This window comes from Diadema antillarum, unplaced genomic scaffold (genome assembly GCF_040938485.1).
Source record: "Diadema antillarum isolate AM-2024a unplaced genomic scaffold, OU_Dant_1.0 scf00000204, whole genome shotgun sequence".
NCBI classification, from domain to species: Eukaryota; Metazoa; Echinodermata; class Echinoidea; order Diadematoida; family Diadematidae; genus Diadema; species Diadema antillarum.
In genome coordinates, this window is record NW_027271093.1 from 171,993 (window position 1) to 198,440 (window position 26,448).

The following is a 26,448-nucleotide window of genomic DNA, read 5'->3' on the forward strand; positions in this document are numbered from 1 at the left end:
CACCAAATTTTAAAATCTGTTAAAGGTATTATGTACGCCTGTCCATGTATCAAAGGTTAGCTTTAATCACTTTTGATCAGAGGAGATCAAAGAAAAACAAGAGAAGTGGAACAAACAAAACAAGAGTAGGTAAAAAGCATTGCTATTTTTTTTTTTAAATCAGAACTTTCTTGGCTCTTGTATTGCTGTGTCTCCCTCTTGCTCTAATACAGAGCTGCCAAGTCTCCCTGATTCTGCAGGAGTCTCCCTGAAAATGTCAAAATCTGTTCATGTCTGAATAAGAGAATATTAAAATCTCCCTCACGATCAGTTGGGAATTATTTTCACCCATTGAAATGCATGTAACACACAGATATCTCCCGGATTGCTGTGTGGCATCCCCCTGATTTGGATGTGGGAATGTTGGCAGACCTGCTAATGTAAAAGAAATGCATTTGTCAGTACTAAGTAGCATGTTGCTGTTGCAATGTGACTCAGTGGGCAGGAGTGGAACATCATCTGAATGAGCTGCATTATGACTGATATCCTTTCTTTTGCCTGCTTGGAAGATGTTGGTCTTACTTGTTTTATGACACTGTACTGTTGTATTTCTGCTTCTATTACAAGAAAATAATTTCTGTGTTAAAGAGCGCATGCAGAATTTATTTGTTTTTTTCTTGTCATTTTCACTTGCAGGCTTCCATACCGGGCGGGGTCAACCCGTCTCCAGAGTCCCCGAGGTCGTTGCCAGGTCATCAGTTTGGATCGGCGACGGCCCAGGAGCGTCGTCCTGATGGGGACAGTCTGAGGGGGAGACAGGGGGCGGTGGAGCGCTACGCAGACATGCTGAAGGACATGTTAGACACGCAGAACACGGAGCAGCAGCCGAGCCCCGAAGTCTCGACGAGGGCGCCCTTGCGGAAGCGCAGCGTGGCTCTGCTGGAGGGTGAGCCCGACTACGAGTGGTCATTCGACCGCAGCGTGACTGGGTCACGGGGTCGCGGTTCCAAGCCAGCGGCCCGCAAGCCAGAGGCGAGCGTCGCCAACGTCGCCAAGCCTCCTCGGACGGAGAGATCGCTCAGTTCGGAAGCCACGCCACCAAGCGAGGGGAAAGTCAGAGCGATGCTCAGCAGCCGCGAGCACGGAGTCGGGAAGGCGGTGGACAAGTTTTACGATGAGCTGGACGTATCAAGCAACTTGAGGTACCCAACTGGGCAGTACTCACCCCAGGTGACGAACGCAGTGCGCGAGGAACTAATTCGGCTTACCCGACGTATGGGAGACGGGGAGGAGAGTGTACTAGTATGAAGACTTCGGCCTGTTAGCTTTTCTCTCTTACTATCATCGACAATGTGGTCCAAGCGCTGTCCTCCTCTTGAGGCGTGTACTGTAAAAGCAGAAACTTTCGCAAATTTCTCGAGCCAAGATTTGTGAAAGTAAAATGCAGGCAAAAATGTTTTTGTCTGCACAGTGCATTGAATGCCAGTGACAATCCGCAAAGTTTCGTGCTGCGAAAAAAGCCATCAGCTATGTTTCGCAAAAGCTTCATGCCACCAATGTTTCCGGCTTTTCGCTCCTAAAATCCCACCTTCGTTATTTGAAACCCATTTGCTAAAGGGAAATTCAAACTTGTGTGTGCCAGTCAGCACTCGAAGCACTCAAAAGGTTAACAGACAGAAGACATATTCTGCTTCTGCAGGTACAACTTGTATGATGTCAGTGTACAAGAACTCCTTCCCCTGTCATTTTGAAGAATGTATTACGCCTTGCATTTGTGAGTTACAGGACTTGTAACTTCCTGTATTTCCTTGAGTTTCCCCGACTGGAATTCCACAATTTTTCTTGCCAGTATAATCCGTTCCATTCCTCGTAGTTTTAGGCACTTGACGTTAATAAAAGGGTTAAGTGTGATTTGAATCACATTTTTAATGCCCAAGTGAAATATAAAATCTGTGTACTATATTGAACTGCGCCAATGCCAAAATGTAGGAGGCAGGTACAGTTTACCACAGAGGGCTGTATTTATTTATTTCTCGTTGCCAAGGAATTTTAAAAAATTCTATCATTTAGGGAGAAAAAAATCAGCAAATGACAATCGCCTATCTTGCCTAATCAGATCGCTGTTCATTTGAAAGATGGAAATCCATAAAGTGTCAAGTTTTTGCTGTGCTTAAAGTGCATAGTTTTTAAAGTGAAGGATGCATTCCAAAATATTTTTTTCTTTTTTATTTAAGGCAATACTAGCAGCTTTTTCTCTCAGTGCAATTTCTAGAAGTGCATGCAACAGACAGGCCTACAAAATAAGATTCCCTTGGAGAGGCAAAATGTGCTATAATCCCGTTCTTTTTATTGGCACAAATACTTCACCGTTGTTATGTGAAAGCACTTGTGGCGTGTTGGCAATGACTTTATTCTGTGCAATGTCAAGAATTAAAAACAATGTGTATTTTAACTCACTGAAGAGGTGTGGCTATGTGAACCGTACCCATTCCACGGGCAGTATTGTGGAGATGAGAATTGGGCTTTTAACTTTTTCTGAGATACCAAGAAAACACTTTTGAAATAGCACAGAGCATACCATTTTAAGAGCAATTCAAAGTTTATTTGATAAAAATCAAGTTTGGAATGACTGAAACATAAAAAAAACAAAGTAAAACAAAGTAAAACAAAGCAATCATAGTAAGAAGTGGGTCTCACACTTCATTAGAATTGTTCTGTTTTGGATATCTCAGCCATTTCAAAACCAATTTTCATCAAATAAATGTTGAATTCTTCATGAAATTACATGCTCTTTCATATTTCATAAGAGGTTTCTCATTATCTCACCAAAAATGTTAGAAACCTGAAATTAGGTCTCCACCAAAACTATACAATCCCTTCAAAAAACAGGGAAATGATGATTGATAATTAATGATGAATAATAAATGATTCATAATTGCAGGGAGATACTGTAATAATTCATACATGACCCCACAATAAGCTCTTAAAAATCTGCTGAAAATGTGCTAAGTCTAAGTCAATTATTACACGCGATCAGATCTCAAAACAAGAAGTATAATAAGAGAAAGAGTGTCTGAATCTGCCCCAACAAAGCTGTATTCAGGCATGGTCTTACCAGATGAGAAGAAGGCCCCACGAGATCTGAAACAGGTTCAAACTTTTTGATATAGGAATACCTCCACCAAGGATGATCAAAAAGAAAAAAATAGCCGATGACTTCCGAATGGTGATAAATCAATTTCACCAAAGTGATATAATGCAAGAAATCACACAAAACCAAAAATAGCCTCCCATTAATCATTCTTCACACTGCTTTTGATGTCTAATGGTTTTCATTTTTATTATTTGATAGCCATGTAATTGGGAAAGTGTTAATTTGATTTCATACCAACCACTGTATGGTTTGCAAGTACAAATTCTTCTTTCAAAATTTTTATTCGTTTGATTCTTCTTTAGGGTGCACTGAAATCATAATTTTATTTTTTCTTGAAAGAAATACACTCGGTAGAATATTCAGTGCTCAGGATGTTTGCATCTTCAAAAAATGGAGGAGTTCACTTTTTTATCAAAATTGTATGAACATTCATGTACTTTTTTCCCCTCATTTTCAGACAAATAAATTGATAACTATGCAGAAGTCATTTATCATGTTACCAAGGTCAGCTGATGTCAACAGCCAATAAGAATCCAAATAACATGAAATATGAATAATCACACTAATTGATTTTTTAAATTACTCGACCGCTTTCTCATGTTTTCACATATCTGCTTCTGAAAATATGTCGTTTGAAATAAGCCATCCCTCTTGAGCACAAGTTATCTATCAGCGTGAAAGGGATTTTTTTTTTCTAAAAAATGTATGTGAATCTAGTGAATGTATCACTGAATTTTGAGGGAATTGGACAAAAAAAGCATTCTTAAAGGTTTGGATTAATCCACATGGATCGTTGGATGGAAAGGCTACTAACAGTTTGTCACATGCGTGTAATGATAGTAAAGAAAATAAAAGAATTGATATTATTACTGACATTATGTTTATGCTAATATTACTCTCCCTGCCTTCTGGAAGAAGCAAGTCATGTACTTTTTCATATGCCAAGATAATGAAAACATTGTTTGACTTTCATTCCCCCCCCCCCCCCCCCCAAAAAAAAGGGCTGCAAGTAACTGAAGGTGATGCCAAACTTTTGTTTGTTTGTTTGTACATAAGCCACTCATGCTTGCCAACAAGAAATACGAACAAAACTTTGTGCCTGAGCAGAAGAAAACGCTTGCCAAAGTGTGAGAAATTGTACCCATTTTGAAATTTTTCATTCATGCTGAAAAACAGTGCTGGCCTATTCCTGTGTTTGCTGCCGTTAAGTTCCCTAGGAGTATTTATTTGAGAATGGCTAGTCTCAAAATTAACCTCTATTGATTAATTTGAATTACTGAAATCATTAATGAAAATATCTTTCTTCTTTCTTTATTTATTAAAAAGTTTAGAAAGTAATTAACATTTCTGTTTCTTTAATGGAAGGTACAGCATCTACCCAGAAAAAAAGCTGCTGCTAGTACCATCACATTGTTCAAACTTTCATCAGGATTTTTGTGTTACGGCTTATCCTTAATGCTAAAATAATCCAACTTGACATTATGGTGAGGAAAAGCAGGGCTTCAATCTATTCTCCTCACTGTTCCCCGTGCCCTGTTCACACCATGGAGTTAAGCATATCTTGTTTTTATTCAAGGACTCACCAGGCACAGTGTAGCAATCCTTTACTTATGAACAACCTTTTTTTATATATATAAATTACTAGTATTATTCCTTGTGTGGTTCAAGATCAATATCTTAGCTATATTTACACATATGTGTTTGGTCTCTTAAATAATGTGTCACATTTTTGTGATTGTACATGTATATGAAAACACTTCTTTATGACCAATGTTGTACAGTGTACATCCTAATAACCTTATTTATTAATCATAGCAGTGTTTGCAAATGATGAGAAATGGCAGTTTGTTGTTTGTTTGTTTTTTAAAAAGGGGAAATGAGAATGATGCAGTGATATTGCAGGGAATGAGGGCAGTCTTGAGTTCTTTTGTTGTTGTGTGGACATTTTGAATGCAAGCAAGATTGTAAAAGTTATCAGATGTATGTATTTTTCAAAACAAAATTACACAGAAGAGCAAAGAAGTGACCAGTTTGTATTGTGTTTTCATCTTGTTTCATGTGTGGATGACGGTTCTTACCATGCGCATTTAACATGAAGGCGGACACACACACACACACACACACATACAGCTATCTTCCTCTATAAACTAAAATAAACCCACATAGTGGGGCAGATATGTGAAAAAGATGCTCACATCCGGCGGAAAGTATGAAATTTTGCATATAGGGGTATTTTGAGGCGCTGATTTCAAAAATTGCCGGATCCAAGAGGTCTGACAACGGGGTCGGCCGCCATTTTGAATTCCAATATGGCCGCCGTCAAAGATCCTTATCTTCACTTTTGAATGACATTACCCATTGGAACTTGATATATTAAAGCATGGTGATATGATGACTTCAATAACAGACTTATTTGATTTGTCTGACAAGCTGCACGGCAGCCAATTTGAATTTTTATACATATTTGCCATGTTGGAGTGTTGAAAATCTCTATCTCGGGTTTGTAAATTAGGCTACCTGATTGAGCGCGCGTTTGTAACTGATAGAGTGCGCGCTGCTGTATTTACATTGTGACGTCAGTGAAAGGTGCATTATGCTTCCTTTTTGCTGCACTTTTTGACATGCCCGTGAATGTTAGTCATGATGTTTGTCTTCGTAGTCACATTGGAATTCAAAATAGCAGGCATTGCGTTTGTCAGACACATCACATCAGTTAATATTTTAACTCAGTATGATGAAAATACTTGTTTACCCCTAATTTCAGGGTCACTCACCACTGAGAAATCGAGATAGGGATTTTGAATATTTCGTCGAGGCGGCCATATTGGAATTCAAAATGGCGGCCATTCGATGTTTGTCAGACACTCCAAATCAAACTGTCATCAAATTCAATGTGTCAAAACGCTCATGTGTACCAAATTTTGGTGTCACAAGTCATTCAGAACTGAAGATAGGGATCTTTGAATTTGTATTGTGATGGCGGCCATATTGGAATTCAAAATGGCGGCCAACCCCGTGATCAGATCTCTTGGATCCGGCAATATTTGTAATCAGCGCCCAAAAAGACCCCTATATACAAAATTTCATACTTTCCGCCGGATGTGAGCATTTCGACCAATTTTTGTTACATATCTGCCCTACTAACAGAAGTAAACCAGAGCAAGATAGTCTGAAGGCTATAAATATGATGCCCAAACACAATAACCACTTCATAACAGCAGAACAAACAATATAGCAGAGATGGTATATTTTTTTTATTAGTACATAGTACACACAAAAAAAAATATTCGCTTATAGGTAAATGCTTTTCCATGTAAATGCAGTGTTCATATCCACTCAATATGCTTTGAGTTTAAATTTGTGTAATGCTGGTAAACGTTTTTCTGATTCCAGTAACCAGGAACTAAAATATACAAACATAGACTGCTTTTCGGGGCATGGTTCATATTATTGCCCCAAGGGATGTCAACTCCATGGTATGACCCGAGGAGATTGCTCTGACAGTCAAAGCATGGAGTTGAGATCCCGAGGGGCAATAATATATGTATCAACCATGCCCCAAATAAAATCAGTCTTTATCTGTTTTATATACTGAACAAAAGTAAAGTGAAATCGAACTTGGTCAATCGCGACTGCACTAGCCAGTTTACACATTGTGACCATCAGGCACTTTTGCATAGTGATTGCACTGTACATGTACTTGGGCAATGCATGCAGTGGCCACGTACTTTTGTACATAGTACAATGTACCTCTCTCAAACACAGAATGAACAGTCATTCATAGAAAAGAAAAGTGTGGTATTCCTACACTTTCATGACAACCTGGAAAAAGCTCTTTATAGTTCTTTATCAATGTGAATGCCATCACACATTGTTATAGCACAGAATGCCAAAGTTCAATAATCCAAACTGGAATAATGACCTCGACGCGTTGATATCTTCACCCTCTAGGACATATTTTGGCTGATGACATTTTGACCCAGGAGTATCTCAACAACCCAACAATACATGGGTACCTTGCTTTACAGCAGACCCACAAACCATGACAATCACTGTGTATTACTATATCAGGGTACAAAATACAGAGAAATATTAAGTGGTACTTGAAAGAAACCACTTTGCTATTATTTTTTTCTATTATAACTACCCTTTCAAATAGGTTCCACCGTACCGCCATTTTTAAATCGAAACTCTTCACACTGACCATTCAGTGTTTTTTTTTTTTATGTTGTTTATTTTTTGCCTCTGTCCAGTTAATGAAAAATACAACTTGTGAGTTTTGACATTCACAACTCCTACATTTGTTTCTTCAACCGATAATGATACAATTATAATGATGGTGATGTGCGTACCTGTGTAGCCACATCTAAGAACTTGAGTAAATTGCTTGTGGGATATTCTGGCATACATGTATGTATCAGCAGTGTACGTCCACTCGAGAATGATTGTGAAGGTTACCCATCTTCATGTCAACAGAAAGCAACCAATGCTACATACAAGTGTAACCCTTGCTCTATTAAAGGAAGTGATAAAGCCTCATCATCTTCTTGTTACTGGTATCAGAAATCCAGTTACACCTTGTATACACCATTCATACTGCCGCCCACAATTCAAGACGCTTCGAGCTGCATTGAAGTGACTTATAAAATCGCTCGTGATCTTCAGGATTGTCCAACATGTGACTCGGCGGGTTGCCCAAATATGATGAACATGATTCAATCGGTGTAGCCAAGATGTTGACACACTGCATGCATGGAGGTCCCTGAGGTTTTCCAGAATGGTTCAAATAGTCCCACATACTGGCTATAGTGTTTGTCATGGTTGTCCACACCTCACTGCCCCCAGTGCCTCGTGCTCCAAGATTGAAGACAGTACAACGGACGTCTTCAAGGCTGAGCCATGAATCTAGACAAAAAAAAAAAAGGATATAAAAAGAAACTTTAAAACTTCAGGGTAGAAAATATCTATATTACTTTGTTATAAAAAGAGTTGGCCATATGAGCATTCTTTACATTGAGAGACCACCATATATGAAATTGGATTTCTTGATCTTGGTGAAAAGAAAGTTCACTGAAAGTATGCCATGTCTGCACACAATGATTGTGATTTCACAAAGACACAGGGACACATACATTAGCGTGGGTTGGAGTGCATTCTTTCTTCCACTAATAGGCACTGCACTTGTTACCCATATGTCAGGATTAACCTGTTGAACAGTAGTCACAATACTCGCATAGGTGTCTACGGGAAATGTGTGTTAAAGCAAAATTAGTTCGTCCTCAGTGGATTAATGCCATAGCTGCTGCATCTTGGCCAGGTGTACACACACCATTACAGTGGAATCTCATTAAAAACAGGTTGGATGTAACAAAATCCTCTTATAACAATGTCACTTTGCAGGACCAAACTCTTTTAATATATTTCCTTGTTTTAGTATCCCCATAGAGTGAGACACATGATATTACACAGGCTGTTGTCATGGTTTTGAGGTAGTTGTTATAGATGGAAAATTGGGATCACAGAATTCACCTCGTTAAAAGAAGTACAGGCGACTCCCGTTATAATGAAGTCCTCAGGGACTGGCAGTTTTCTTTTGGTATATCAAAATTTTGTTTTCGAACAAATTAAGTGTATAAAGATATCCACATGATAATTTTGGGCCAGGAATTTTACTTTATTGCAGCCTAAATTTTGTTATAGCTGCGTTCGTTGTAATGGGAGTGCACTGTACCTCTTGTAAAGAGAGCAGCTTGTTTTAAAAGGGTCTACCTATCCAAACATCTACAGAAGCTTATACACGTACAATTGTACAGGCAAAATATTATGGCCTGTGGTTATGCATCCAAAAATTTGCATTATGATCCGGAAAGAGCATGTAGTGTTTTGACACCATAGCAGGGGTGGATCCAGGAATTCAGTAAAGGAGGGGTGCCTTTACAAAAGTAAGGACGAGGGGATGCACGCATTCCCCATTCTTCTTTTTATTTCTTTTGTTTCAACAAAAACTTAAGGGGGAATGTGCCTGGTGCAACCCCGCCTGAATGTGCCACTGTAAGTAAAAATTGGGTGGATTCCAAATTTACACAGCTAGTGGCGGTCACTCTTACCGTGTGAACAAATTTGCGCCGTCGGCTCTGTGCTGCGCTCTCCCTGGGGTTGGCCGGGTAGCGGATCTTCAGCCGTCGGCTCACGTAATCCGTGCAGCTGCACACACTGCCAGCCTGCATTGGGATCGGATATGACCAAAAGATTGTGGTTATAGCCATTACTGGATAAATTATTATCATCATTATATCTCAATCGCCATGATGAAAATGTGGTGTTGTTATAAGACAGCTGGCAAGATATTGCCCACTTGCACTGGAACCAAATATAAAACAAAGAACATCGACTATTTATGGTAACATGGTCATCATTAGCATTAAAATCATTATACTTATTTTCTTTACAACCAGCACTGTCATCACCATTATCATCATCATCACCATCATCATCATCAATGATAATCACTTCCACAATCATCACAACCATTATCATTTGTATTATAATCATCACCATCATCAAAATGTGGCATTGCTGTTATGTATACTAAAACCCAGCTGACACCAATTTTTATATTGCAACTGATTGACAAATTGCCCTACATCGACATTGTCAATCAGTTGCAATGAAAACATCTCGACGGAAGAATTTCATGAATTTGAATAATTTTCATATTGTTTTGTTTTTCTTTTCAAACTCAACTAATACAGCATTGATGAACACAGGCACAAATAACTATTTTCAATTCAATATGATTCAAAATTTATTCAATTTTTCACCAAAACACAAATTAAATGTCCTTTTTTTCTAAAGAATTTTGCATTTAGGAAACAGTTAGCATCAATAGTTGATTGTTGGTATACATTTGTAGTGGTTAGATATTTATGCGAGATGTTGGTTTGGAAAGTTTACATCGAGGGCAAAAAGACCTTCGATGATGACAAATGAAATGAGCCTTTAACCCACAGAAGACTAATCCCCAGAATACTCAGGCAGGTGTCTATGGGAAATCTGTGTTACAGCAAAATCACTTCATCCTCATTGGGTAAACAAACAAATGGCACTGCATCCGGAGGAGTGTACACTTCAGCAAGTAGCTCTGTAGGATAAGTACTCACTTCAACGTAGCCTCCTTGACTGGGTATCCACACCTGGAATGCTTGCTTTCTGTGCATACTGGGCAGTAACTTAGCACCACAGACATCCACAATCCTTGGGGGGAGGGGGGAGAAAAGACAGAATAAATAAACTTTAATTACATTTGGTACATATCAAAGTATGTGTGACTTTATCACGAGTTAATATCAATTTTCATATTCACCTGTCAGACACAGAAGTACTATACATAAGCGGCAAAATCAGATTCAACACAGGAATGATCAAAAAAATGAGGTAAGAGGCAATAATTTCCCCAAATCAGACATAAAAGCCTAAAAAATGTGTTACAGAAAGTCTAGTGTAGAAATGAGAGTTGATAAGAGTTGATACACCACTGGACAACCTCCCCCAACACATCATTATGGTATTGCAAGAAAGAGGCAAGACACCCCCCTCCCCCATTTTGTGAAGTAGTACTGTATACGCCATAATACCTAGTTTAATTTTTCGTGAATCTAGTCTTCCCAACAATTTCGCAGGTGGTTAAATCCATGATTGTGGAGTACAGTACTGAACAGAGAAATTTCATGCCTTCACATCACTTTCAAATGTCGGAATCAGAGTTAATATATTTGTGCATTTTGAAATTCACGAATAGCACCTGACTCGCGAAATTCGTGAAAATAAAAACACCAAATATTCAGCATAATTGAATGGTTGGTTTGTTGTCATTACATATTTTATCTTTAGCAATATACGAGAGAGAACACAATACCTCATGGTTTGTGGTCCTTCTTGAAACAAAATTACACATATCTGAAAGGTGTAACATACTACGATTGCTTTCTAGTGTCATCGTCTTAATGCTTAGAAAAAACAACAACAACAACAACAACTTATTTCACATACAAAGATTATACACAAAAATCACGTCGGGGCTCAACACTATTAGTTCACACATGGGCTGTTGAAGCTAAATTCTGTGTTTACCTGAAGGGTACGCCGAAGTCGTTGAAAGCTCGCCGCAGAATCTGGGCATACTGCGAGAAGACTGCACTACTTGATGATTCAGATCCCTCGCACAGACCAAACATCTCCACCTGGTTTATAATGGAATAATGATAACACAGTGGTATCTTGTAAATTTATCTAGAGATTTCTGTTAAAGGGTGTGTACAGTTCTGGTTGAGGTGAGGATTTAGCTTTTAACGTTTTGCGAGATATTCAGAAACCACTCTATGAGATGTCAAAGAGCATGCAATTCTAAGGGGAATCAAAAGGTTATTTGATGAAAATCGGTTTTGAAATGGCTGAGATATCCAAGGTGAAAGGTGAAACAAAGAGATCCTAATAAAAGTCGTGGCCTGTCGCCTTTTTTTATTATCACATTTTTGGATATCTCAGCCATTTGAAAACCAATTTTCATCAAATAAATGTTGAATCCTTCTTAAAATTACATTGCTCTTTCGTATTTCATAAGAAGTTTCTCATTATCTCACTTAGGACTGTTATAAACCTGAATCTTCACCTCAACCAGTACTGTACAGTCCCTTTATCAATACACATGTGATTTGTTTTTGCCCCTCAGGCAACACATCATTTGACGTCACGGAACCTCGCTACATAACAAGGTAATTGTCATGGTTTTCAGGTCCTTGTTATAAAGAGGTCCCCCTCAAGCATAAAAGAGAATTACATAGTTACATGACTGCCCAGTCACTGGAAAGCATGAAAGATTCCTCCAACACCTCCAAAGCAGAATACCACACGACTTATGACTGCCATCAGGTGAACAAAGCTAAGCCACCATTTGTGATTCATGTAGCTTCACCAACATTTAGAAAATAATCACGTTTTCTGTAGACATTCTTGAAATTACGTAGGGTCTAGGCTCTCTCTACTTTTGCTGTGTTTTTTATTGGCTTGCCTTGATGGAAAGGAGCAATTATCCCATCCTGAAGCAGAGTTCAATATCCAATTGAATGGTAACTGACAATACTACAGCCCAAGAGCTCTTGAAACATAATGCAAATGCCATGACATAATAATAATAACAACTGCAATAATAATAACAACAACCATCACCACCGTCACAATCACAACCACAACCACAACAACCACCACCACCACCACGACGACGACGACGACAACAACAACAACAACAACAACAACAAGAGCATACATGATAGAATTTTTCTAGCAAGTATGTGCAAAAGTTTTGTGGGTAGAAAGCCACATCACTGCATGGAGAATTGTGAGACTAAGCCTTAGTCAAGGGTCTATATACTTTGCCTTCTATGCTCCATGCACATTTCAATCAAAAGCATGCATGATAAACCATCTGGATCTAGTTTCTACTGCTTTGGTCTTGAATGAGGCTAATTCTCATGACCTACAGCAATGAGCAGAGAGATTATCAACAGAGACAAGACAGAAAGCGACAGACAGACGGTAGAGAGGGAGATATGTGTTTTAGCCTTCTTAAATGTCTGCTACATTTATCAACTTAGGCCATTGGTAGTGCTCACCTGTGATTGTTGGAACTGATGATGTAAACCATGGAAGGTTAGAGATTCTGTGGATTGGATGAAAAAATGAATCACTGCCTTTTATTAGGATCACTTTGTTTTACTTTGTTTTTGGATATCTCAGCTGTTTCAAAACCGATTTTCATTAAATAAAGTAACTTTGAAGTCCTCGTAAAATTGTATGCTCTGTACTATTTCACATTAAAGTGGTTTCTTAACCCTAAAAAGGCGGGGGGTTGAATCAACCCCCCCTCGGCATTTTTCGCGACTACTCCGCCACGCGAAATTTTTTGACCGCGCCGTTCGCTGACTTTTTACTTTCAAGTCTCGCGCATCTTTTGACACCATTTTCGCAAAAATCGTGCATACCATTATGACGCTGCATAACGTTTTATGCATGTCTGTCAGACCGAAAATGGCTCGAAAACGTGATTTTGTGTATAAAGTCTATGCAAATGGAGTTTTCTCTTCTTATTCATAAAGATATGATTATTTTCACTTTCATAAGCTGAAACTAATTAATTTTAGCATAATTATGCTTGAAATAGGTTCTGTCATAAATTTTGCTTGAAAGAAATGATAACACAAAAAGTCGAAAACACAAAGAAATACATAAGAAATTCATAAAACAATAAAATACATAAGAAATTGATTTTGATACCAATTTTTTTTTTCAAGTACATTGTTAGGAATGCTACAAAGAATGTTTTCACCACAAATTAGGATTCCAGGAGCTTTCATTTCTGATTTAGAGCAAATGTATGATTTTATGCATATATAAGCATACTTAATTATTATGACAAAAATTTCCATTTCTTTTTGTATAGCTTGGTAGATTACGCCACAGGTAATGCACATGCCAAATTTCATGGCGATTGCGCGATCGACGGCCGAGATCTCTTGGGGGGGGGGGGGGGGGGGGGGGGTTGAATCAACCCCTCCCCGGCCACAGAACACCCAAAAAAGCCCGGCCTGGTTAGGGTTAATATCTTGAAAAAGTTAAAACCTCAATCCTCATCTTAGCCAAAGTTATTATCATCCCTTTTAATAATGATGAATGACAAAATGATAATTTCTGAAGCAAATTCCCCATGACTTTAATGGGTTCATCATAACAAGCAAAAGAATATCTTATGTTTAAAAATTCCAGACTTTTCATAGTAAAGGATTTCGGGCAAATTATGTCGTACCTTCTGACGGATCATACATTCTTCCTACTGCGAAACATCTGGTGAAAAGAAACACACAAACACACAATCCAATAAGGACACCAAAATGAAATTTGCCTTATTGGCATTTGCTCCTCTGACAACTTCCAAGATATCTTTGGCCGACATGCTATTTAATGAATCGCAGACACACCAGTAGTAAAATTTGTAGATAATATTCTAATGGGCTTAATGTGATGACAGAATTTCATATCTTTTTTGTCATTCAAATTTTTGGTGCTTTGTTTAATACTACAGTGATCTGTTGCCACCGAAACCCTAGTAAAGTTGCCAAACATTTTGAGGTTCTTGCTTTGACATCGATCAGGCTTTCAATACACTATGCTCTCTAATGATATTTAATTCTTGAGTGTGAACACAGCATTCCTGATATGCATTGTGATGCAAAAATCGGTCCAGCTTCATGATGCACAGTAAAAAGTGAACATTCAATACATTCTTCCAAAGTCTGGGAAAGCGGTTTCAAAAATGATATTTTTGTGATATATCATGCAGATGTCCTACATTTTCCATAAATCTGGCACAGTATTTCTTTGCAACGCTATTTCTTGGTCATACATGGTCATAAATGGGGGATTGCTGCTTTACAGCTGCTGATCAGCTTCCTAAAAGATAATGAACACTCTTGAAAAAGTCACATTAGGAAAGGACATCGACTGTAACAGTACTTTTGTCAGCTCAATTCATCCCACAATTTTCTTAAACATCTCCTGACTGCTCTTTTCACAGACATTCACTTCATATCAACGATTTACAGCCATGATGTTCACTAGTAGTCTAATTAGATATTTTTTATATCATCATTACTTCTAGTAAAGTGACAAATCAATACAAAGGTTGACCTACCTCTGTGGCAAGTCTGACGTCTCAAGCACAGTCATCATGTAATAGGCTTTAGAGAAAAGAGGTAAAAAAGTGAGCTAGTTTGTCAGAGAAACAATGCAAAACTTTTCACATGACAAGTTTTCAAATTACATAATATATTTGCTGCTGAAATATCACATGCATACTAGTCTTGAAAATTTCAAGCCAGATCTCTTGCTGTTGTCGGCTTCAAATCTGTTAAAATGCAACAAGGGTCTAGACTATTATTTAGCTATTGAAGAGAGAGAAATTAGCACTTCATTATCACAAGTGGAAAATCGATTCATGTACGTAAAACTCTTAGCTGTCTTTTTTTTTTTTTTTTGAGGGGGGTGGGGGTACAGTCATATACATTACATATTGTTGCCTTGTACAATAAAGCATACATGTTACGATATTGTCATTGTTTTTTTTCAATAAACAGTGAAAGAATAAAAGTGGTAATACATGTATGTCACAATTCAAACATATGCATCATTTGTTTGCATATGTTCCAAAAGTCTTTATATTTTTAAGGAATTCTGTGTTGACCTTTTCTAAAGTCTTTCAGTTTATTGAAGATCCTTTGTTTACTTTTAGTCTTTAAGAGGCCTCGAATGTCTGAGGCAGTTTGCATTGAGATTTATTGCTTTATGAGGATCTAAACACTGAGTAAAGTTTGCTCACCATAAAACCCCACAGCGGCCGTCCCCGACAGGTGCATGACATTCTCACTCGTTTCTATGGCATATGTCTGCAGGAGAGATTCATGATAGGTGAAATCATATACTGTATCATATCTTTCTTGTAAAGCTTTCAAAGTAAAGTAAAGTAAATACAAAACTCACTTCACAGGCCAAAATTGGGGACAATATTGAACTGCGTCACTGTCTGGAGTTTCAAGTCATAAAGACGTGTGACGTATTAACATACAAATTATGTGAGCTTTTTAAAATCATTATTACATAAAAGAGGAGCAAGATTTTTAATATTGAACTGTTTAAGTACAGTAATCATTTCCAGTGATAAGATTGAATAATCTTAGCAAGTCCTTGGTGTATTGGTTTATTTGGAGGTTTTTGTGAAGGAGTGTGTGTGGGCTTTGTTGTTGTTGTTGTTTGTTTGCTTCTTTTCTTAGAAACTGTTTGCTTTGTTTCTTTTTTTCTTCTTCATTACTTTTGTCAGTGTGTTGTTGATTGGAGCCATCACTGAATAAAATCACAATTGTGTGTGATGAGCTGAACTGTGTTGCTTATATGCAGTAGCTTCCTTTGCCCCCCCCCCCCCAAAAAAAAAAAAAAAAAAAATGGATAGGATACAGGAATAGTTATCACCTTAGGCTGACGGATAGTGACTCGTAATATTTTCCTTGACCAAGTTGTCACAGGATGCAAAGGTATCACAACTTATGCCAAACAGAAAACAACAGTGGTAACAAACAGTGCAAATACACTTAGGGGAAATGGAGTTTGTGTGCACATTAAAGATAATCACTAAATAAATAAATAACAATTATAATAATAATAAATGCAATAAATGGAAATTGACCATCTCACCTGATCAACATTTTCTGGACTCATTCCTAGGGCTTCCTGCAAGAACAACATATCATGTGGGTGGGACAATAAAAATGGTAAACTTGCGCACACTCTGTGGATCAATATATTGCACAAACTCATTTTGGCAAATCATATATTGGACATATATGGATAATATGTACTTGTAAAAAAACATATTGTAACTTTAACACAAGATGTTTCTTTCCCTAATGCTGTACTTTCAGTGACTCATCAAATGCTGGCAGCATTTCTTTCCCTTCTTGTTTGTTATGATGTGATGATTATTAAGTAAGTATCACTGGCACGCTATGATTTATATCATCCACTGACAAAAAAGGGCCTGGAGAAAAATATTCAAAGCTACAGTATACAGTTTGTACAGTTAATTCAGTGACATTAGATACATTCAAATGTTTCATAGCGTGATTCGGATGATTTAAATACTGCATTTCACTATTACCCGAAGACAGAATAACCGAACGCAAAATATGGCAAAGTCTCAATTGAAATTGGACATAAAAAAGAAAGTCATGGAAATTTTGAAATTCTTCACATTTACACAAAACAATTTCCCTTCCCCATATTTATATGCAGATTTATGCAAATTAGAGGAGGAGATTAAGTCACTGCCTCAAAAGTCTCTTATTGCATCATACTTCAAAAGATCACAAAATATATTTTTGTCAGCAATCATCCACCAATTCATCAGTGCTACAATAGTGTCAAGTCTGGAATAATATCACAAGGATATAACAGAGATCACTGTTCTGGGAAAATGTGTGAAACTCTCACATTCCATAGTCCATATCAGTCTCATAGTTTCAAAGCTGAACAAAATTTTCACTCATCTGTTCTTTTGATATAACTCTCTACTTTCTCGAGGTAACCTTGTAAAGGGGAGCTGGTTTTTACTGAGTGATACAGCCTTGCAGTCTACACTACATGATGACTCAGACTTGTTTTCTTCAGGCGGCTGTTTTAAAACGACATGCCATAGCCAACGATTACTTGAATCGCATTCAAGTACGTCTTTGTTGACACAGAATTTGTCAAGCTTGTAAACAGATGTGAGATGACTGGAGAATGCATGAACAGAGGCTTTTCTATGATAAGTTTGAAAAACAAACAAAATATGCACACTCATTAAAAAGAAAAAGCAGTCTCCTTGAAGTAGACTTTGTCTGGTATTAAAAAAAATAATAATAATAATAATTCTGCTATAAACATGCAAAATGATTGCTTTAACTCAACAGTTTGATGATATTTTTGTAAATGCAGTGTAAGGAACGCTCTCTGCAGGAAAGGGAGCTGAACACAAGTACCTGTACTGTAAAATGAGGAATGGAACGAGGAGTATTGAAATTTCGTGAATTATGCGAGAGCCAAGATTCGCGAAATTAAAATGCACACAAAAGTTCTTGACTACACTATATGCATTGAATGCCAGTGACAATTCGCGAAAAAATTTCATGCCACAAAAAAAGGCCATTGGCTCCAATTCGCGAAAATTTCATGCCGCGAATATATCATGTTTTATAGTAATTCGCCAATTCACCACTCACGAGGGCAACTGGCTTGTACATGTCTGGCAGGGAGAACCTGGAGAAGCCCTCATTGCTGAGCTGTCTTGAGACAAGGGAGACCAGGTCCATCTCTCTCAAGACCAGGTCTCCCTCAGTGTAGGCATAGCCTTTGTGGACCAGAGGGTGACTGGAGGAACACAAATTATAATAATAATAAAATGTAAAAAAAAAAATCATGAAACATCACTTTTGACAACTGTGAATGGCTGGAACAAAGGCATCGATACCAGAAGTGTTTGGTATACTGCACCAGAAGTGAATGTTCTAATTCACAATTGTTTAACTCTTTATGTGCCAAGTTCGCATGCCCGACTCAGTCGACGACGTGCCAACTTCGCATATTCTACTCAAATGCACAAACCCGCCGATACCGATCGATAAATCGCCAAATGCCAAAGTACAATGAAAGCGTTTCTTGCGATTCCATTCCTGTCACATGTACAGCTTACAGTTTATGTGGTGAGTTGACTTTCAAGTGGTGTTTCCTACTAATTTGCGAGTAAATTCTATGTTTCTGTCACTGTTTTGTGTGCAGAAGTCATGCCTCTATACAATATTATAACTACTTGTCATTTGAAAGAGAAACAATGATTTCGTCATACAATTTACATCAAAGCAAAGCTTGGCATTTCCTCTACAACTTTTCTCATCACATGTACAGGGAAACAAAAATCTATAAAAGTTACATCGATTTGAAGAACAGAATGTTTCCCAAAGCAAGACTATGTTACTGTCTCAGAATAATGTGGCACACAGGGGGTTTTCTCTGTGGCGCATCAAGCGATGATACAATGACTTGAGATGACTTGTTAAAACTTAACCCGTTGAGGACAGACTGATTTTGCTGCAATACGCATTTCCCATAGACACCTGCCCGAGTTTACTCGCGACTCGTCCATAACATGTTAAGAGAGGATGCAATGAAACTGGCATGTTAGTAGTTTATCAATATCTTACAGTGTATCATACATTCATTGCTCATCATACTCTCATGTTCTTTGGTTACCTGACTCATAAGAAAAGACTGTGCACTTGTTGTCCATCTTGCAACAACTCTACACTGAACAGCCAAACAGTCGTAAAAGCACAAGTTTGAAATTTATAACTGAATTTCTTCAACAATTTTAACAGACACAGTACAGTAAAAGGTTTATTTTTGAGAGGTGATCATGAAAGACTATCAGCAATACAGCACAGTTTGTTGCCATGTTCTTCATATGTTAATATGTACAGATAACAGCAGCAATTTGCTTACAAATACTAGTACGGGTTACCAAAACATCAAACATGAACATTTTGCTAAATCATCAAACACAGTATTGACACGGAGGAAACTCATCATGTAAGAAAACATGAATTGACTAGAGGAAATAATCATGAAGACCAGCTTTGAAAACATTGCTCGAATGCAATGTGAAAACACTGGTTTCCTCGTTTCTGTGTATAAACTATCCATGCATACTCACTCTGAGGAAACACCACTATGCTTTATGTCAGCACTTGATGCATGCCTCAGTTCACCTCCTACTGTTTCAATCACTCTGTCCTCACTCCCACGAGGCTGGGTAGAAAAAGTAGAAGAAGAAAGAAACAACATCAAATGACACATCAAATGAATGAATGAGAAATTATCATTAGGGAATGAATGCATGAATAAATGAATGACTGAATAAATGAAAGAAAGAATGAATCAATCAATCAATCTATCAATCAATAATCAATCAATCAATCAATCAACCAATCAAACAATCAATCAATCAATCATCAGAGTGAACTATGTTTGAGATTCACCATGTCTTCAACAGATTGGAACTCACAACATTGGGGTGAAGGTGGTTTGGCAGGGCCAGGGCAAGTGGGTAAAGGCTGTTCATCAGGTCAGACAGGGAGCTCTGCAGGTGAAAAAAATAAGACAAATTGTTGAACATTTCACAAGAAAAGAGATTTAATACTAGGATATCCAAGCATCAGCTTTATGAAAAGTTAATGAGTTTTATCATTACAACAGGCTGGGATACATTTGTAGGCATAGACTGGTATTTAATAATATGGAAGAGAAATCTCTGAAGGGTTCTTTTAAAAAGTGCTTGATAATTAATGGGGTACGGGCACTTCATCATCATTCATCTTGATACTTACCAAATTTTGCTATGTTCAAATGTAGTTTCCATTACATAAAGGGCACATCACACTATCAACAGTACGAATGCTCCTGAAACAACTGTACATACTTATGTAAGTCTGAATTAGAGTATGAATGAACACTTCATATAAAATTTACCTTAAACAACAGCTTTTCCGTCCCAGACCACAGAAATATCATCAAAAGAAACTTGTACAATTGAGGAAAAAAAAAAGGCATTCTGACAACTTCAAAAGTATTCAAGTTGTGATTCATAACACTTCCAAGAGAAAGAGTTTTCATGTAGGCCTATCTATTATGATTTTGTCTTACTCCTATATTTCACAGCATGTCACTGCATCACTGCACATGGTGAGCAAACCTATTTTGTTGTTGTTTTGGTTTTAGTGGTATGTATCACTCTGGAGTGAGAATATTAACAGAGACTTGTAGTCTTACATTCAGACCCTTCAAGTCTTCTCTGAGTTGTCTTCCTTTGTGCTTAATCTCCTCTTTCTCTGTCTGATCGGCTCCTTTCTGTTTGAAAACAAGGAAAATAATATATTGAATAAACCACAGTAATACATTTTAAAGTAAAATCCATTAAACAGGAATATCAAAATTAGAAAGACTTCAAAGTTCTGTATCACTCTCCTATGGTACAGCAATTCATCACATGAAGTCTACAGGGAAACCCTGCGAGGAACAGTTTGCCGAGAATGGCCATTTTGCCCAAGGACAATATTACCGGTACATCCCTGTTAAAATGCACTAAAAAAGAGATATGGAAAATTGGGACCACCAAACTCATCTCATTAAAAGCAGCACCTTGATGTAAGTCAGCTCATTTTAACTGGGTTTCCCTGCATTATTAGGCAAGATTTCTTTCTTGGTGACAGTTATTTTAACTAGTCACATATCTACCTGTCTGCTGAGCTCCTTCGCTCTTGAGTTGAGAGATTTTCTCTCTGTCTCCATCGCCTTCTTTCGTTCTTCCAGCTGGCAGACATCTTGCCACAGGCTCAACTACAAATGAAACGCATTCCAAGAATGAATGGTGAAGATGAAAACTGAAAGACCGGATGACAAAACAAACAAACCAAGATATCACATTGTAAAATGGTTGAAAAACAGATTTTACAGAAATTTCATTATGTCTCAGAAACACAAATTTCTAACCTTTTCTATTTCAAACCTTTGACAAGATCAAAATATCGTATTTTGCACTGAAAGGAAACCAAACCCCAAAGAGAAATGTGGATTGCGTGAAAGCAGCAACATTGGTAGAACACATCAGTGAAAGTTTGAGGAAAATCGGACAATCGATGCAAAAGTTATGAATTTTTAAAGTTTTGGTGTTGGAACCACTGGATGAGGAGACTACTTGAGTTTATGACATATGTGTGGACAACAACTATTAAGAAAATATAAAGAAAATTCAACATGCTTTCACTTTTCTAGCAAAATGAAAGGGCACTTGACTAAGCAGTTTCAGAAAGCATGGGGAATAATTACTACCCTTATATATGTCAGTATTAAATTGATGGAATGAGTCATTTTCATGAAAAATGAATTTTTGTGGAATTCCCTTTATATTTTCTTTATATTGTTGTCCACACATGATGTCATAACCTCTAGTAGTCTCTTCATCCAGCGGTTCCAACACCACAACCCGGGACTACCGAACAACTACATCATCTTCGAGTCTCGTGAGACAGCTTAGATGGGATCCTTTGCACACAAGTCGCCTCCTTGCACAATCCACAATGCTCTTCAAAATACGGCAGGAACTTGTAAATATCTCCTTCCCAGGTTTCATAACACCAGCAACATACATCAGCAGACACGACCACAGCCTCAAGCTTACAGTACCTGTGGCCACCATAGATCCCTACAAGTTTTCTTTCTATCCTTGAGCCATCCGTATATGGAACTGTCTACCACATCAAGCAGTAACAGCACAAACCCTGGCTGCTTTCCAAGAGGCTGCCCTTCCAGCGTTTAGAAGGATGAAGCCTCCCATTGGTGACAGGATGCTGTAATTCAAGAGCATCTTTTACTTGCAGTTGCACATGTATCACGTTTTAATTGTACATATCCTGATATAATCAAGTGCACCAACCCATCCCAGTCTAGCTGTGCTTGCAGCTGCTATAGGAATTACTCCATCAAGACTCAAGACAACTTTAAAAATTCATAACTTTTGCATCGATTGTCTGATTTTCCTCAAACTTTCACCGATGTGTTAGAACTACTAATATTGCTGCTTTCACTCAATCCACATTTCTCTTGGGTTTTGGTTTCCTTTAATGATGTTGTGCTACATTTCATCAAGTGGACCACAAGTCAAACTATTCAATATACACAGCTCCAGCTAGAGTGCTGAAATCACAAGATTATGAAGGGCATATCATTGTAGACTCAAATTACAGACATGATGTAAATTTAGCAACTGACTCACAACTGAACACATTTAAATCAAACACCATGTCCATGCACCATACACTCACAGGGACACATCACTAGACTAGTTGATTCTACACAGACTAATCTCACATACAGTTGCAATGCATTCATTCTTGAATTATCATTTGTCTATTCTCTCCCTTGTCAACCTTTTACAATTACTTGGGTGTTTTGTTGGCTCATTTTACCATATGGGAAATATCAATTCCTGACATATTCCTGGCTAGTGCACTCTCCTCGAGTTGCGTTCGCTGATGCAAGAGAACATCAAAGTCTAGCTCAGGTTTTAATACAAATGGGAAGTTTTCGCCTTCAGCCGGTGGAGTATAGAGTGCCGACGTTGAATACGAGACCGAATGTTCGCATGAGAATGCTGTCTGTGAAGTTGGTCGTCTGTTAGTGTTATTACAAGTCACTCCTGATGATGCCGGTAATTCAGCTGTCCCAGGCAAACGGAGCGTCGTATGTCCCCCGAACCTCCGGGGCACCTTACACCTAACGTGCCGTGAAACAGCCGGCGAGTCTGAACAAGCAAAGTGCAGCTTTCGCCATCTCGTTCCTGAGAGAAAGAAATTCATGTGTCGGGAAGAGAGCAAGCTATACAGTCTTGTGCTTGCTTCCATTGCTCTTACTGAACTGCTTGAGTCTAAAAGAGGAATAAAGAAAGTTTCAGCAAAGAAATCCTGACCACTATCGCTGATCCGCTCTGCAGCACCGACAACACACGTGCACAGTGCACACATGTACTACGTACGTACGTAACTGAAAGTGACACTACACTACAGTTCCCCAATTACGTAGGACAAAGGTCAAAATTGTACCCAGCTCAATACTAGTTGTCATGCATACCATGTGAGAAAAAAAAACAAAACACTGTTTTCTCGAACAATGATATATTTGGACTGAACATCAGGATACTTTGAATTAATGCATACAATATCATGCAGAAAAAAAAGTTTTCAATTTTTTTTTATCACTTTAGTTCTTGTACACACACAAACGACTAAGGTGTAGACTACGCCGAACACTTCACTTGTTTGCAGCTGATTGATCGAGAACGGCTGCGGCTGGCTGCTAGGACGTGAACTGTCTGGGGATATCGACAGCGTGCGTGCGGGCGACCCACTAGCAAAAGGGCGCGGGCCATAAACCAAGGCAGGGCCAGGGCGCGAGGGTGGACGTCGGATCCCCGGATCACGTCTCTACATACATGCACGTGGCTCATTGCTTTATTTCATTGCAGGTACCAATACTTCTCGTATTATTAAACTGTAGCAAAGTGTCGGTAAAACTATATGCGATTCTTTGTTGTGTCGGTATCTCACAGTCACATTACTCACATATTATGTCAGTGAGTGGGGTTGCATATTTCGTGGTTGTGTGTGTGGTTTGTTCATTGCAGCCTTGTTCGTTCCCCATGTTTTCGCATTGTAATTTACTTGTACAGTGTACTGTTGTAGGCCGTAGGGATGGATGGGTGTGCAGATCAGGATGACTATTTAATTCCATTCATGAGCGCACTGCATCTGTGTCGCTTGATATGAGTTTGACCGAAAGATCGGTCTGTATCTGTCCGTCGGGGAATGTTCCGCGGAGACTGCGTCTGGCTTCATGGATCCCCTCCGTACGGAGGACAGCGTTAATGGCAAAATATAAAAGAGTCCTCTGGACAGACGGATCTTTCTGTCTAGATATGGGTATGCATGGAGCTGTTAGTATTCATGAGCTAACGTTACTGTTGCCACTATGTGTACTGCTCTGTCTGCAAGAATCTTATGACTTCATCCAGCAGCTAATTGAAGGAGACAGGCTTGAAGAAGAAGAAGTTGAAGAAGAAGCAAGAAGAAGAAGGAGGAGGAGGAGAAGAAGAAAGTGATGTTGATGATTAACCACACCAGCGCCAGCGACCCCAACCCGTAGCTGTACCCATACCGAGTCGGGTTACAGCGCCCCGCGGCGCGGCGGGGTTAGGTAATGATGCTACGTGGCACGTCCAACACAATCTGCAATGATCTGTTCAAAAGTACAAATGGGTATTTAAAGTTTCTGTGGCAGTGCAGCCATCTCTGCTGGATGAAAACTATTGTAGAGGATACAGGCAGTTTGTGAGTCACGTATACTATAGCTACGTAGATATGTGTACAATGTCAATGATACTGTATGAGCTGAAATTTTTGTGTACAGTTATACTACTAACGCCAATAACGGTTACAGATATTTTCGCGAATTGGTACTTGGAGGACATTTTCACGTGTTGTTAATTTCGCGGTTGTGAGGGTCTACCTGATGAACTTAGTTATTTTTGTGTAACGTGTAAAGAAAATATAAGAATGCTTGATAAAGAGTATACGCTGTTATTTTTGCGAGGGTTTACTTTTCGTGAATTTCACGAATCACAGTTGGATCGCAAATTTAGCAATGCGAATATGTCTCCATGCGCCCTGTTAATGCATTAACGTAAGCGTCGGCGTCATCTTAACAGTTCGCGAAAACGACATCTTGCGAAAATGTCTATGACTACATGGCCTCGTCATTCGCGAAAATATCTGTGTGCGAAAATAACGGCATATACAGTATACTTCTTTCAAATCAGAATTCCAATGTTTAGCATCATCTGTTTATATTGGCGAGGGCATGTAACAAATGCAGATAAGAGTTCCATAATGGACAAGCTGTACCAGTGGTAAAGCTATATCAAGAATAATAATATCTACACCTGTACACGTGCTATAGAGTCTAGAGATATGCTCTTTCAACACTTTCAACTACCAAGGTAAACTCTATGATTTGTATTTTCATCACCTTGTCTTCACCCAATCTCCTGTAGGTGCCTACAATGGATGGAGAGGAGATATTATCAAAACTCCCCAGAACGTGGCACAACCTCTTCACGAAAGAACGAGTTCCAGATCTTCTCCTGGGCTCCACGGAGATTGTGGAACGATCACTGTTGGGGATGGGAAGTGACGATGGTTTCCATGGTAACCGAGTATCATCACATGACCGGCAACATCATCCAGATTGGATACATTTGATCAACGCCCTTCTGGAGGAAAAAGTTTGTGCATCACCAAATGAAGAGACACATTCAGAAGGAAAGAGGTATACCATTGTTGCCAGCATCATCAACCTGCAGTCATTTCAACCAACTCTTGTGTTTACTTTGCATTTGTTTTTGTTTGTTTGTTTGTTTGTTTTTTTGGCTGATATGTTGCTCACAGTATTATCTGGGTAATTCCATGGGGTTGGGACTGAAATTGTGACATACAAGTTGAAAATTCAAGTTGGGTAAATTGAAATTTCCTTTTTCCCCCTGATTTGTTACTCCCATTCTTCAACATATTCCACTAGAAATCTGTTTATTACTTCGCACACTTTCAGTCAGCATGGGTAAACAGGTATGGCAAAATACCTATGTTACACGGACTTCATTTGTTGACATCCTTCATCATTTTGTGTTCTGAAATGATAACAATGAACACATCCACGTTTTTTTTTGTCCATAGCACATCAACATATTATTTAACAGGCGCATGAGATCATTATTAGTAGGATTGTATGTTCTGATGTCAACTGCAAGCCACTTTTATTAACATGTTTTTTTCTACAAACCATTAACAATTTCAATCAAAGGTTTAACTTTTTCATCGAGAGTGATACAATGACAATATTCTTAAAAGCACCACAATTGAAGCAAGTGATTTGTATGGGTATTCAAGTGAAAACATGATTTTATTGTTATAATCAGGGGTTTTCAGACAACAACCTCGCTTACGGTGTACTACCTATGTTACACGGACAGTATGTCTTTGTAACATAGGTACACTACGACATATCAACTGATT

General features: G+C 38.4%; 2 protein-coding genes across 2 annotated transcripts in view; one reads left to right on the forward strand and one right to left on the reverse strand.

Annotated features, from left to right (window-relative positions):
* Positions 1-1,287, forward strand: part of LOC139723963 (uncharacterized) — a 56,722-nt gene extending 55,435 nt beyond the window's left edge. Inside the window, exon 13 of the mRNA XM_071635162.1 lies at positions 676-1,287. Coding sequence (XP_071491263.1) covers positions 676-1,287 — 612 coding nt within the window. The remainder of the gene's footprint in view (positions 1-675) is intronic.
* A 6,647-nt stretch (positions 1,288-7,934) lies between these two features.
* Positions 7,935-23,181, reverse strand: LOC139723964 (serine--tRNA ligase, mitochondrial-like). The gene is made up of 15 exons (XM_071635163.1): positions 22,792-23,181; positions 21,062-21,163; positions 20,597-20,674; positions 19,833-19,907; positions 19,482-19,576; positions 17,995-18,142; positions 16,430-16,465; positions 15,561-15,627; positions 14,877-14,922; positions 13,992-14,029; positions 12,802-12,848; positions 11,264-11,373; positions 10,294-10,387; positions 9,241-9,354; positions 7,935-8,038 (listed from the first exon to the last, which is right to left on the reverse strand). Exons 1-15 carry the CDS (start codon positions 23,179-23,181, stop codon positions 7,949-7,951), a joined length of 1,530 nt encoding a protein of 509 aa, XP_071491264.1. The 3' UTR covers positions 7,935-7,948.
* Positions 23,182-26,448: the final 3,267 nt, after the last annotated feature.

Excerpts from the sequence above, each read along its gene's own strand:
- LOC139723964 (XM_071635163.1), bottom strand. The coding sequence starts at position 23,181 with ATGAATTTCTTTCTCTCAGGAACGAGATGGCGAAAGCTGCACTTTGCT. Across the intron at positions 19,577-19,832 it reads ACCACCTTCACCCCAATGTT|CCTCGTGGGAGTGAGGACAG; the intron begins GTGAGTTCCAAT and ends TTTTCTACCCAG. Across the intron at positions 12,849-13,991 it reads AATGTATGATCCGTCAGAAG|AATCTCTAACCTTCCATGGT; the intron begins GTACGACATAAT and ends TCCAATCCACAG.